Source organism: Vipera berus, assembly GCF_964194415.1.
Source record: "Vipera berus genome assembly, chromosome: 5".
NCBI lineage: Eukaryota > Metazoa > Chordata > Lepidosauria > Squamata > Viperidae > Vipera > Vipera berus.
In genome coordinates, this window is record NC_138207.1 from 2,871,564 (window position 1) to 2,885,915 (window position 14,352).

General features: G+C 47.7%; 1 protein-coding gene across 3 annotated transcripts in view; it reads right to left on the bottom strand.

Moving 5' to 3' along the window:
- TFRC (transferrin receptor) overlaps positions 1-14,352 on the bottom strand; it is a 38,868-nt gene that overhangs the window by 9,839 nt on the left and 14,677 nt on the right. For all 3 annotated transcript variants that reach the window (XR_014026647.1, XM_081329441.1, XM_081329442.1), the window contains exons 7-16: positions 14,147-14,269; positions 12,583-12,681; positions 10,766-10,905; positions 9,339-9,502; positions 8,664-8,783; positions 8,366-8,451; positions 7,140-7,203; positions 4,943-5,010; positions 2,606-2,652; positions 425-506 (exon numbers count right to left, since the gene is read on the bottom strand). Coding sequence is in view for 2 of the 3 variants with exons in the window: in XM_081329441.1 (XP_081185567.1) it covers positions 425-506; positions 2,606-2,652; positions 4,943-5,010; positions 7,140-7,203; positions 8,366-8,451; positions 8,664-8,783; positions 9,339-9,502; positions 10,766-10,905; positions 12,583-12,681; positions 14,147-14,269 (993 nt within the window). In the remaining variant the exon portion in view is untranslated. The remainder of the gene's footprint in view (positions 1-424; positions 507-2,605; positions 2,653-4,942; positions 5,011-7,139; positions 7,204-8,365; positions 8,452-8,663; positions 8,784-9,338; positions 9,503-10,765; positions 10,906-12,582; positions 12,682-14,146; positions 14,270-14,352) is intronic.

Here is a 14,352-nt window from a genome sequence, read left to right on the forward strand (position 1 = left end):
TTCACTTCACGACTACTTCACTCAGCAGCAGAAAGTTTGCGCTCAAGTTGGGGTCTTTTCTCTCTTCTAAATTTTTGACACCTGTTTGTTGGTCAGCGCTGGCTTGGACCATCCCCTCAGATTAGGTGTGTGTGTGTGTGTCTCCAAAGTGGCCACTTAAAAGACTTGTGGACTTCAACTCCCAGAATTCCTCAGCCAGCCAGGTCCACGAGGCTTAAAAGTGGCCACGTTTGGAGACCCCCGCCTTAAGACTCTTCATCAATGGACAGAGAGCAAACTCTTTGGAACCCGACGTCTGAGGGTGGGCATGTCCACACTGACCCACACACACACACACCAAGTTCTGAAAGCGGTTTGCACACTCCCAGCGTCAACAGAGGTGGTTGGAAAGCTGCTGCAACTGCAGGGCAAGTTCAGAACTCACATTGTTGATGCTGAAAGAGACGGCCGGGATCCCCGAATATGCGATGAAGGCTCTGGCTGCGTCATCTACCCGAAACGGAACTCTGGATTTTTTTTGGGGGGGGGGAGAAGAGAAGAAAGAAGGGGGGGGGGAGAGAGAAAGAGAAACACTTTTCAGCCTCTGCCTTATAGCTTTTTAGAGAGCCAGTATGGCCTAATGGTGAAAGCGTTCACCTAGGAACCCAGGAATACGGAATGCTAGAACTGCTTTAGACAGAAAAGCCGGCTGGGTGACTTTGGGCCAATCGCCAGGAGACGGTGAGTTTTAGTCCCGCCTTAGTCATGAAAGCCAGCTGGGTGACTCTGGGCCAATCGCCAGGAGACAGTGAGTTCTAGTCCCGCCTTAGCCATGAAAGCCAGCTGGGTGACTCTGGGCCAATCACCAGGAGACGGTGAGTTCTAGTCCCGCCTGAGGCATGAAAAGCCATCTAGGTGACTCTGGGCCAATCGCCAGGAGACAGTGAGTTCTAGTCCCGCCTTAGGCATGAAAGCCAGCTGGGTGACTCTGGGCCAATCACCAGGAGACGGTGAGTTCTAGTCCCGCCTGAGGCATGAAAAGCCATCTAGGTGACTCTGGGCCAATCACCAGGAGACGGTGAGTTCTAGTCCCGCCCTAGGCATGAAAGCCATTAAGTGACTTAAGGCCAATCTTCAGGAGGAAGTGAGTTCTAATTCCTCCTTAGGTATGAAAGGTAGCTGGGTGACCACTCTCTCTCTCTCTCAGCCCAACCCACCTCACAGGGTTGTTGTGGGGAAAATAGGAGGAATGAGCACGGCGTCTGCTCTCAGTCTTGAGTAACTTATAAATTTATAAATGTAAGAGAAATGTAATCAATAAACTACGGCATCAGAACCAGTAAGCACCAATAACCAAGTTACAAGGAAGCAGCAATATCACGATTTTTTGGGGCTGGGCCAAGTTTTAGACTGAAGTTTCTGACTTATCGATACTGCATTCCAGTACATCCCAGCAATCTGAAAATAAGTTCAGGGCCAGGATGGGACGAAACGTTAAGTTTTCCTCAATATTATTTATTTATACGGAGAAGGAAAATCCTGCTGCTTTCCTCCCGAGCTCGGCCTTCGATCCCTCTTCCAATTCACTTTTCAGAAAAAAAGGGCACAGCAGAATTTATGACCCGCTGCGAAGTTGTGGGCAGCTTATTATTCCGCCTGAAAAGGCTCTACCTGCAGAGTAGACCTTGCAACAGAGGCCACCTGCACGCGGGAAGACGCTACGGAAGCAGCTCTCCTGCCCAGCCTGAATGTTATTCATTTATTTAGCGCACGGCCTGTCACACATGGACTAGCAAGCTATATTAACATTTAATCTAGATTAAAGGTCAAGGTTCCCCCTTCACACGCGTGCTCGTCGTTTCCGACTCTAGGGGCCGGTGCTCATCTCCGTTTCAAAGCCGAAGAGCCAGCGTTTGTCCGAGAACGTCTCCGTGGTCATCTGGCCGACATGACTGGACGCCAAAGGCGCATGGAACGCTGTTACCTTCCCACCAGAGTGGTCCCTATTTTTCTACTTGCATTTTTACGTGCTTTCGAACTGCTAGGTTGGCAGAGGCTGGGACGAGTAACAGGCGCTCACTCTGCTACGTGGCACTCGGGATTCGACCCACCAAACTGCCGACCTTCTGATCGACAAGCTCAGCGTCCTAACCCACTGAGCCACTGCGTCCCTTCTTAATCTTAGATTAGCAGACCCCAATAAAAGATAAATTGTGAAGGAGATCTACGTTCAAATGCCAGTCTCTAGGTGGGTCTAACCACTGAAGTGCAGCAGCATTTATATTTATTTTCAGTAGCTAGAAGCAGCTCAGTGCAGAATCTGGTTTAAGGGAGACACGCCTTTAGGATTTGCGCCTTGCGTTTGGACAGAGGGGGCGGCGCAGTAGACGGGGCAATGGCGAAGCCTCGCAAATGCAGCAGGCAAGGCCAGAAAGCTTGGAGACTTCTCTTGTGTGTGTGTGTGTGTGTGTGTGTGTTGGGGGGGGCGGGGGGGAAACGTTTAGGTTTTATAAAATCTGACTTTATCAGTGGCAGTTTTTAAGCTGCTTCTCGGAACCGCCAGCTGCCAAGCGGGAGTCCTAACAGGGCCGGCAAGAAGATCAGGGAGAGCCAAAGCTTTACTTACTCTTGGCTTGCAAAAGCGGCACGGGGATTGAGCAGCAAAAAGGAGGTCTAAAAAAAAGAAAAGAGAAACGCATCACACTTTTTCCGTTAACAGGGATAATCCACAACACACACACCCTCCCCCCGAAGACTTAAAGCTCGATTTCAAATCCTGCTCCCTTGCCTGAAATTTCTGCTGCTGCAGATCTTCAATCAGAAAGCAACAGAGGTTCAAGAGCACAGCATAGAGAAGGTGAAGTCTGTGTGTAATATCTATCTATCTATCTATCTATCTATCTATCTATCTATCTATCTATCTATCTATCTACCTATCCCTCCATCCCTATTTATCTCTGTGTAATATCTGGCCATCTAATGAGAAGGAAGGACTCACTGGAGAAGAGCCTAATGCTGGGAAAGGTTGAGGGCAAGAGAAGAAGGGGACGACAGAGAAGGAGGTGGCTGGATGGAGTCACTGAAGCAGGAGGCGTGAGCCTAGATGGACTCCAGAAGATGGTGGAGGACAGGAAGGCCTGGAGGAACGTTGTCCATAGGGTCACGATGGGTCGGACACGACTTCTCAGCTAACAACATCTATCTATCCCTCCATCTCTATCCATCCCTATCTATCCCTCCATCCCTATTTATCTTTCTGTAATATCTATCTATCCCTCCATCTCTATCCCTCCATCCCTATTTATCTCTGTGAAATATCTATCCCTCCATCTCTATCCCTCCATCCCTATTTATCTGTGTAATATCTATCCCTCCACCTCTATCCCTCCATTTATCTGTGTAATATCTATCTATCCCTCCATCCCTATCTACCATGTCTATATCTATCATTATCTAATTATCTATCTAAATCTATTTCCATCCCTATGTATCTATCCATATCTATCCATCCATCCCTATCTATGTATCTATGTGTGTCTGTCTATCCATCCCTATCTATCATCTGTCTATATCTCATTATCTAATTATCTATCTAAATCTATCTATATCTATCCATCCCTCCCTATGTATCTGTCTATGTACGTATCTATCCGTCCCTATCATCTGTCTATATCAATTATCTATCTCTATCCATCCATCCATCCCTGTCTATGTATCTATCCCTCCATCTCTATCCCTCCATCCCTATTTATCTGTGTAATATTTATCCCTCCATCCCTATTTATCTATCCATCCCTATCTACCATCTGTCTATATCTATCATTATCTAATTATCTAAATCTATATCCATCCCTATCTATCCATCCATCCCTATGTATCTATCCATATCTATCCACCCACCCACCCCTATCTACCATCTATATCTATATCTATCATTTATCTAATTATCTATCCATCCCTATGTATCTATGTATATCCATCCCTATCTACCATCTGTCTATATCTATCATTTATCTAATTATCTCTATCCCTCCATCCATCCCTATGTATCTATCCCTCCATCTCTATTTATCTGTGTAATAACTATCCCTCCATCCCTATTTATCTATCCATCCCTATCTACCATCTGTCTATATCTATCATTATCTAATTATCTAAATCTATATCCATCCCTATCTATCGATCCATCCCTATGTATCTATCCATATCTATCCACCCACCCACCCCTATCTACCATCTATGTCTATATCTATCATTTATCTAATTATCTATCCATCCCTATGTATCTATGTATGTCTATCCATCCCTATCTACCATGTCTATATCCATCCATCCATCCCTATGTATGTGTCTATGTATGTATGTATGTATCTATCTATCCATCCCTATCTATCTGTCTGTCTGTGTCTATCCATCTCTATCTATGTATCTACCTAATTGTCTGTCTGTCAATCCGTCCATCCATCACAAGAACCAGTCTGGCCTACTATTGAAGACACCAGCCTAGAAATCAGGAGACTGTGAGTTCTAGTCCTGCCTTAGGCACGAAGGCCAGCTGGTTGAATGTAGACCAACCACCAGGAGACGGTGAATTCTAGACCTGCCTCAGGCTGAAGAGTTTGCTGGGTGCCTGCTCACCAATCACCAGGAGATGAGAATCGAGTTCTAGTCCCTCCTTAGGCACACCAAGCTGGCTGGGTGACCCGGGGCCAGTTCCCCCCCCTCACAGACCAACCCAACCCAGAAGACTCTTGTGGCAAAATAGGAAGGAGGGTTAGATACGTTTGCTGCCTTGAACTTTTACACCATCAAATCAGTAAAGGCAGGCAGGATAAAAACGAACAGATCAAACAAATGTGGACCGAGGAATCAGCAGATCAGGGCGAGGGGAGGCACCACAGCTGCCCTGGCTCAACTTTTATCCTTTCCCCGCAAGCCCTCCAAAGAGGCCAGCCCCGCTCACCTCCGTGACGGCTTCTTCCAGCAGCTTTTTCAACAAGGGGCTGGAAGAGAAGCGGAAGGCCTTGGACCCTGTCAGATGGAAAGAGAGGCATCACAATCCCGTTTTCCTTCTGGGAGGAGGGGGCTTCGTGGGATCCGCCGCAGAACATCCAGACGCGGCCAGAGTTTTTACTCCACGCGGCATTAAAGCTTGCGTGAACTCTCAGGCGTCCTCCACCCGTTATATATTCGAGATGGGACAGTATTTAATATTTATTTGTTATGTAATGTAGGGGGTGTGGGTCTATACCAGGGGTAGGCAACCTCGGCTCTTTTATGACTCATGGACTTCAACTCCCAGAATTCCTGAGTCAGCGTGGCTGGCTCAGGAATTCTGGGAGTTGAAGCCCATGAGTCATAAAAGAGCCGAGGTTGCCTACTCCTGGTCTATACATATATCGTATGTAGTATGCTTAGGTGTGTGTCATGCACGTGTTCCGCTTTGAGGGCGGGCAACTAAATTTCATTTTCGATGCGTGCCGTTGTGCCCACAGTAAAAAAAAAAAGGGCAATAAAAGTTATCTTCTCTTCTCGAGCTCCAGAGCATACGACGAAGGCTGCCCGATTTGAGACCGAAGTGCCGAGACTTTGCCGGCAACCTGGCTCCCTTCTCCTATGGCTTGGTATCCAGCTACCTTAATTCTCACGTGGGACAATCTGCTCAGCCTACTTTCCCCCCCCCACACTCCAAAGAGGCCAAGATTTGGACATTTTTTTCTTCTCATAATGCACTCCTGCCCCACCACGGCAGCCAAAATTAAGACGAAATGTGACATCTTCTCCCTATGTGGCGTTCAACCGTAAGACACCCGCGCTCCCCCCACCCACCCAACCCAAGATAGAAAAACTGGGATTTTGAGTGTTAGGGGCGCTCTCACAAAATGGCTGTCCTTCTGCGTAGAAGGCAAGCTTAACTTTGGTTTGCAAGCAGCCCTCTTACAAAGACTTTGGTCTATTAGCAAAGGTGCGGGCCTAGAAACCGGGAGACGGCGAGTTCTAGTCTTGCAGGCATAAAAGACAGTGGGTTTTTTTGGGGGGGGGGTTGTCTTCGAGCCAATCACTGGGAGACGGTGAGTTCTAGTCCTGCCTTAAACAGGAGACTTTGGGCCAGTTGCTAATCCACCTCACAGGGTAGTTGTGGGGGGGGGGGGAAGGAGGAAGAGGTATTAGGCATATTCGCTGCCTTGACTTACTTAAAAACAATCCTTTAATGTTCTAAGCATGTTTCTGGGGTTTGTACAAGGTTCCGAGTCATGCAAACAAACGTTACGCTGAGGGCAGATGCTCTGCAGCTCCCCAGTCATATTCTTAAGTAAAAGAATCTAAATTCTATTCCATTCCTTATTCTGCTCTATTCCTTATTCTATACTGCTCAAAAAAATAAAGGGAACAGAAGATTAAGACATCCTACTATTAAATACAGTACATTGTGTTGTTTAAGTGTTCCCTTTATTTTTTTGAGCAGTATATTTTATTCTACTCCTTATTCTATTCCATATTCTCTTCTATTCTATATTTTATTCTGCATTCTATTCTATAATTCTATTCTGCATTCTCTTCTCTTCTATTCTGCATTCTATACTATTCTATTCTATAATTCCATTCTGTAATTCTATTCTTTCATTCTATTTTATTCTACTCCTTATTCTATTCCATATTCTCTTTTCATTCTATTTTATTCTGCATTCTATTCTATAATTCTATTCTGCATTCTCTTCTCTTCTGCATTCTATACTATTCTATTCTATAATTCCATTCTGTAATTCTATTCTTTCATTCTATTTTATTCTATTCCTTATTCTATTCCATATTCTATTCCATTCTATATTCTATTCTGCACTCTATACTATTCTATTCTATAATTCTATTCGTTCATTCTATTCTATTCTATATTTCTCTATTCTATTCTATATATTGTTCTATATTTCTCTATTCCATTCCATTCTAGACAGGAAAAGTTTAAGAGATAGCAGGAATTAGGCTGGCAGGCCTAACGCTGCGCCTGTGGGCTCCCCCCCCAAAAAAAACTGGGCATCCAGGTCTAGCCCAGCTACTCAAAGAACAAAGCACTTTTCCTGCCACTTCCCTGTTCTTGCTTTTCAAGACAGCGAGATATTTTTGCCCAATTCAAACCTTTACCGACTATCCCGGACCCGTACCTGAAACGGCTGCGTCCAGATTGATGTAAGCAAACGCCTTCAGGTGCAGCGAGGCGGCGTAGCCCTGAGAGGGTTTAGAGAGGGGGTGGGGGAGTGAAAAAGTGTGATTTGCAAACTCTTCTACAAGCTCAGATTCCCTTAGTTATCAACCCAGTTTATACAGCCGCTCATCTCACAGGAAAAAAAGAGCGTGGTGCTTTTGAGTGGTTGCAACGCTGGGCGAGAGGTTAGCAAGCTGCGTTCGAAACCCCAGAGCTGCCCTGGGGGGGCAGGGCTGAGCATTCGTCCTTTACTCCAGCTCCTATGGGGGGCATGAAAGGGGCCCCCAACTGGGCATCCAGCAATGGCAATGTCTAATCCAGGGATGGGCAACCTTGGCTCTTTTATGACTGGTGGGCTTCAACTCCCAGAATTCCTCAGCCAGCGTGGGGGAACTACGGCCCCTTCATGACTTGCAGACTTCAACTCCCAGAATTCCTCAGCCAGCATGGGGGAAACTTTGGCCCCTTGATGGTAATTCGCAAGTGCAAACCAGAGCAGGGAAGATGGCTGAGCGATAGGAGCCAGGGAATTCTGGGAGTTGAAGTCCACAAGTCTGAAAGTTGCCAAGCTTGGAGACCCCTGATCAAGGGTCTCCTGTTTGAGCGGCGGCGGCAGGGGTGGGTGGGTGTTGAACTAGAACAGGGGTCTTCAAACTTGGCCCCTTCATGACTTGTGGACTTCAACTCCCAGAATTCCTCAGCCACCGTGGGGGAACTATGGCCCCTTCATGACTTGCGGACTTCAACTCCCAGAATTCCTCAGCCAGCGTGGAGGAACTATGGCCCCTTCATAACTTGCGGACTTCAACTCCCAGAATTCCTCAGCTAGCGTGGTGGAAGTATGGCCCCTTCATGACTTGCAGACTTCAACTCCCAGAATTCCTCAGCCAGCATGGGGGAACTATGGCCCCCTCATGACTGGTGGACTTCAACTCCCAGAATTCCTCAGCCAGCCACGCTGAGGGGAAAGGGAGAGGTTTCCAAGCTCAGCCATGCAGGCTCAGGAATTCTGGGAGTTGATTCCACGAGACATCAAAGAGCCAAAGGTTGCCCACCCCTGGTCTAACCCTTTCAACCCGGAAGTGTGTTCTGACTTTGGTGAGCGCAAAAAAAACCTCACAAAAAACCTCTTTAGCACAGAAGGATTTCCCAATTTTTATTTTTATTCTTAAATCCAACTCTTACCTCCAGCCATTCCGTGGCACCAACGGCTCCGAATTCGCCAGCGCTCCAGCTGGCAAAGATGATGCTCCTGTGTGGTTTGTAGCCATCTGAAAAGCGCAGGAGAGAAAGTGTGTGTGTGTGTGTGTGTGTGAGAGAGAGAGAGAGAGAGAGAGAGAGAGAGAGAGAGAGAGAGAGAGAGAGAGAGAGAGAGAGAGAGACAGAGAGAGAGAGAAATCAGCTATTCTGTTCAGTTCAATTGCTGCCCCAAACAACCCCAGATTTTTTCGTCTCCTTGGTCCATTTCTCTCCGAAGCCTCACCGGTTTTGACCATCTCGGAGAGGGTGTGGGCCAGCTCCAGCAACAGGGCCGTCCCGACCGCGGCTTTCACCGTGCCGGCTTTCCAGGCATCGCGCTGGGCTCCGATCACGATATAGCGGTCTGCGGGAGAAAGCGGCATTAAAAGCGACTCCAAAAAAAGGTGCGATGAAGCAAAGGGGGTAGGATGAGGGCCAACGGGGCAGTTGAAAGCTCTGGGTCCAGGATATGGCCTGACTCCGGTCACTGACAGGTAGTCCTCCACTTACGGCCACAATGGAGCCCAACGTTTCTGTCGTTAAGCGAGACACTTTTTTTGACCAGCAAAGTCAATTGGCTGAACAGCCCCCGTGATTCGCTTCCCTTCGGTGGTTCGTTTGACAATCGTAGCAAGGGAGGTTGTGAAATGGGGCAAATTCCTTTAACAACTGTCTTGCTTAGCAACAGAAACTGGGGGGTGCTTCACAGTGGCCGTAAATTGAGGACTCCCTGTGATATACCCGGAGAGGCCAAACAGCCAATTTTGGGAGATGCTTTGATTTTGGGGCGGGGGGGGAGGGTGGGCTCCTGCCCTGTGGCCTCAGCGACCCCTTCCAACTGGAAGTGTCGAAGGACCGGATAGAGCGCCCAGGACGCAGAGTTCAAATTCAACCTTCTCTCAAACTTCACGAGGCTTACCTGGTTCCACAAAACCTTTAATGACGCCGAAAATGTTCAGGATTTTTTTCTCGACCAGGTTGTTCTCGATTTTGAGGCGCACGTTCATTCCCGTCGGAAGGGTCACACACTTGCGAAAGATGGTCCTTTGCCACAGGGTTGGACAGTCCGACCCACTCAGGACGCTGAAAGCACAACCGGAACTCGTTACTCAACGAAGCTGGATGTGCTCCCCAACATCCTGCAACACGTTCAGGCACCTTCGAAACGAGCAAGTTTCCTACTTCTTTCGAGGAACAGGATGCCAGTATAACCATTCGTTTAGTGACCACTCAAAGTTATGACGGTGTTGGGAGAAGTGACGTAGGAGCGTTTTTCATGCCCGCGACTGTCGCAGCGTTCCCCGGGGTCACCCAATCAAAATTCAAACGCTTGGCAACTGACCCGTATTTATGACGGTTGCAGTCTCCCCCCTGTGGGGGGGTGTTAACGCGATCCCCTTTTTGCGACCTTTTGACAAGCAAAGTCAAGGGGGGGGGGAAAAGCTGGATATATGTAACGACCGGGTTACTAACTTCACAACTGCTTAACAAGTGTGGCGAGAAAAGTCGCAAAAATGGGGCAAAATACGTCTCTTTTCACTTTGGCAACGGAAATTGTGAGCTCAATTGTGGTCCTAAGTCAGGGGTCTTCAAACTTGGCCCTTTGATGACTTGTGGACTTCAACTCAAGAAAAAGAAAAGAAAGAAAGATACCAGTGGATGGATGGATGGATGGATGGATAGAGACAGACAGACAGACAGAGAGTACCAGGCTGAGGAATTCTGGGAGTTGAAGTCCACAAGTCATCAAAGGGCCAAGTTTGAAGACTTCTGAGATAGATGGTTAGATAGAAGTAGATAGAAAAGAAATAGACAGACAGACAGACAGATAGATAGATGTGGGTGGGTAGGTAGGTAGTTTGAAGACCCGATATAGACTTTGAGGAGTGGACTGCAACTCCCAGAATTCCTCAGCAAGCGTGCCTGGCTGAGGAATTCTGGGAGTTGAAGTCCACAAGTCATCAAAGGGCCAAGTTTGAAGACTTCTGAGATAGATGGTTAGATAGAAGTAGATAGAAAAGAAAGATAGATAGACAGACAGACAGATAGATGTGGGTGGGTAGGTAGGTAGTTTGAAGACCCGATATAGACTTTGAGGAGTGGACTTCAACTCCCAGAATTCCTCAGCAAGCGTGCCTGGCTGAGGAATTCTGGGAGTTGAAGTCCACAAGTCACCAAAGGGCCACGTTTGAAGACCCCTGTCCTAAGTTTTTTAACTGCTGTGTGTGGAGAAGCCCATTTTTAATCTTTTTTTTTGCCTTCTGGAGAACGGTTGAAACAACGGAGTTTGGAGCCAGCGACACCCAAATCTACATACAAGAAGTTTGCCAAACGGTGGCCGGTTACCTGATTAATTTCCGTGCGTCTGAGAGTGAAATACTTGCGACGGGGATGCCGGGCAGAGCCGAAGACTGAACGGGGGGAAACTGGGTGTGGTTGAAAGAAGGAAATCCAGGGGTGTAAGGGTCACCGGTACCAAGGTGAGCCTGAAAGACAAGAAATCCCGGGAGTTACCAAAAAAAAAAAAAAAAGATAAAATTGGGAGTTTCCTTCCAGGTCCTTTATGGAGCTTACACCACCATCTCTAAACCGTTGCTCAGTTCTGGCCTGGCTTTTCAACCTTTTCACCCATCGTACCCTTTTTAGGATATGGCAAGATCCGAGTACCACCAGTCGCCTAGCAAGGTGTCAAAAACTTGATGACCCCCCCCAAAAGGAAAAAAGTGATGAAGTACAGGTAGTCCTCGACTTACAACAGTTCGCTTAGTGACTGTTCGAAGTTACAATGGGACTGAAAAAAGGGTCCCCCAAGCCACAGCCGAGTAAGACACCTGCCTGCCCGCCCGGCAACGCTCTTCCTCCTGTCTGAGGTTGTTGTGAGCATTTCTGTTGAGGATTGGCAGCGGGGGTGGGGTGGGGTGTGTTTGGTTTTTATTCCCCCCCCCCCCCTTGATGGGTGGTTGCAGAAGGTTTTGGTCACTTCACATGACCCTGGGACACTGTGACCGTCATAAATATGAATCAGTTGCCAAGCGTCTGGATGTAAATCACAAGACCCTGGAGATGCTGCAACATTCCAGCTGAACGGCGCTTCTTCTGGGCTCAACGGAAGCACCAGGATCAGTGCTGAGCTCCAGCTGGATCCTGGCGCTGATCCTGGTGCTTCCGCTGAGCCCCGACAGCCCTGCAGCTCCAGCCGTCTCTCGCTCAGGCTTGGGCGGTGCTGCCACCGGTTCAGCTCATTCCCTTCCCGCGCTACCATTTTTCTAGGATGGTCGCGTACCACCTGCCAGGTGCCAAGGTACCACAGGCGGTACCCGTGCCACTGGTTGAAAAGCCCTGGATTAGAGGATGTCCCCAACTTACAAACATTTGTTTACTGACCGTTCCAAATTACAGCAGCCAATGAAAGAAAAGGGACTTATGAGTTTTTCACACTCACGACCGTTGCAACATCCTCGCGGTTACGCGATCAAAATTCAGACACTTGGCAACTGACTCATATTTTGAAACAAGCCAATGGGGAAGGCAGATTTTGCCGAACCACCCTGTGTTACTGACTTAACTGCGGCGTTTCACTTAACGGCTGTGGGCAAGGAAGGTCATCCAAGGGGACAAAACTCACGTTAACAACTGTCTTGCTCAATCGTGGTCGTAAGTCAAGGACTATCTGCACAGCTACTTTATTTTCCTCCTTCTTGAGCCAAAAAAAGAGTTTTGTTTTATTAAGACCATCACAGCCCTGAGACGTCCACGCTGAAGGACTGGATTTCCAAACAGGAGGGCGAGAAAAAGTGGGGGGGGGGGGGGGGAAAGCAAGCAGACACGCTAATTTTAAGACAACCTCGGTCGGGGGGGGGGGTTTACTCATTGTATATTGTTTTTTTTTTCCAAAAAACATTTGTGGTCCTTGGGACACTAAAAGCAACCGACAAGCAAGTCTCTGGAGCGCGTAACACACCAGACGTGTCACTGGGAGGCAAACCTCACTTAATTTTGGCTGTTGTTCATGGGGGGAGTAATTGCTTTTGTTGGAGTAATTGCTTTCAACTCCCAGAAAAAAGCCCACCGCTCTTTTAAAAGCGGCCCAGGTTGGTTGGAGAGCCCTCCTTTAAAAAAGAGGCAGGAGAAGTTCACGGACAAGAGAAGGGTTCGAAACTCACGTGTCCAAACAGGGCCTCCCTTTCTCCAAGGTTCTGGTAATCCAAAGGATCCGGGTAGATTAACACTCCGACAGCGCCCCGTGCCTCGGCATTGGCAACCTTAGGAGGAGATAGGTGGTGTTTTTAAACAGGTGGGTGGAAAAGCGTCCAAGGGGTGGCCCACGGTAATGAAACGCAGCCAAGGAAGCAATCCAGCTTAAGCAAGCAGAGGACCCCTCAGTCCCACATTAATGTGGGAACGACAGGAATGAAGGTTATATTTTGCAATTTATTCGGCTAGCTAGCTCTTTCTTTTACGGCCTTTATTTACATTAGTGGGGGTCCCCCCCTTTTTTAAAAATTGACAATAGGACGTTATGATTGACCGAGACGGAAAGGCATAGTAAGCCTCACAAAAGGTGCCTTCTAGAATTTTTCTCCTTCACCACATCCGGTTTTTTTTTCTTTTTTTCTTTTTAGGTAACCGGATTGGGCAACGGAGAATGCCAACTCTTGGAACAGACACCCAATTTGCCCGCCGCTTGGTTTTTTTTTCTCTTAACTTTTACACTCTGTTTGTGGTTTTTTGTGGGGGGGGGGGGAAGTGTCACGTTTTCCGCTGCTCGTGGCATGCCAATTCTGCCGACTCGCTTGGGGCCCTCCTGCAGCCTTGAAAAGACTTCCCCCGCCCCCCCCCCCGGCTTTTAATTCTGAATTTGAATGTCAAGGCTGCTAACATCGCACGTGTTTTTGCATTGACAACAGATGGAAACGTTAGCCATCTTTTCCCTTTTCGAGTTAGGCGATGCTGGGAGGAGTGGATGTGAACGAGAATCCGGCTAGACAACACTAAACTCAGCGTGGGAATCAAGGTTACTGAGCCCAGAGCTGATAAAAGAATTGGCGGGCTGGAGAAGAAGCCCGCGATTCAAGCTAATTGGGGAACATGATTTGTGACTGTTAATTGGAGGAGGGAATTGTGCTTTGATATTATGTGCCCACCATTATGGCTTCGATTATGTAAGTGCCGATATTCTGCTATTCGAATAAAAGATTCCTTAAGGCCGTGGTGGCGAACCTGTGGCACGCAGAGCCCTTTCTGTGGGCATGCGCACTGTTGCCCCAGTCCTAGGCCTTCAGCTGGGTTTTATAAAACCTTTTCGCTTTAGGCCTCTGCTGCCATGTGCAAAAAAAAAAAAAAGTTCAATCAATTTCAACTTCTCGCGGGGAAAAAAAAGATCTCACGAAGTTGGAATTGATTGAACTTTTTAGTCCCACCCAGTCTGCCATTACCACCGCAGCCACGCCTACCCAATGGGCCACGCCCACCCGGTACCCGACGATACATGTGGGTTTTAGGTTGTAGTTTGGGCACTCGGTCTCTAAAAGGTTCGCCATCACTGCCTTAAGGTAAACAATGCCTTGAAGTTCTTTTGAAGAGTTTCATGTGTTGGAACCAGGACATTTAAAACATTTCATCCCTGCTTTTAATCCGCTTTGTGTTTGAAGTACACAGTTTTTAGGTCTTATCTGTATACCGCCCAGAATCACTCTGTGAAGATCGATTGTTTACAAATCATTTTACCTTCTCAGCAAAAGTAATGCTGCCGGCTCTCACAATGACCACCGTGCCATTCATGACGATACCTTGGCCTAGGAGGGCTTTGAAATCTTCCTTCAGGCCATAATTGGCAAAAACCAGCTTGCCCTAGAACGGAGAAGCTTGGTTAGCCAACATAGCACCATCAAGTGGTCTAAGACGGGGGTTCCCCCACAAACTAGGGTCCGCAG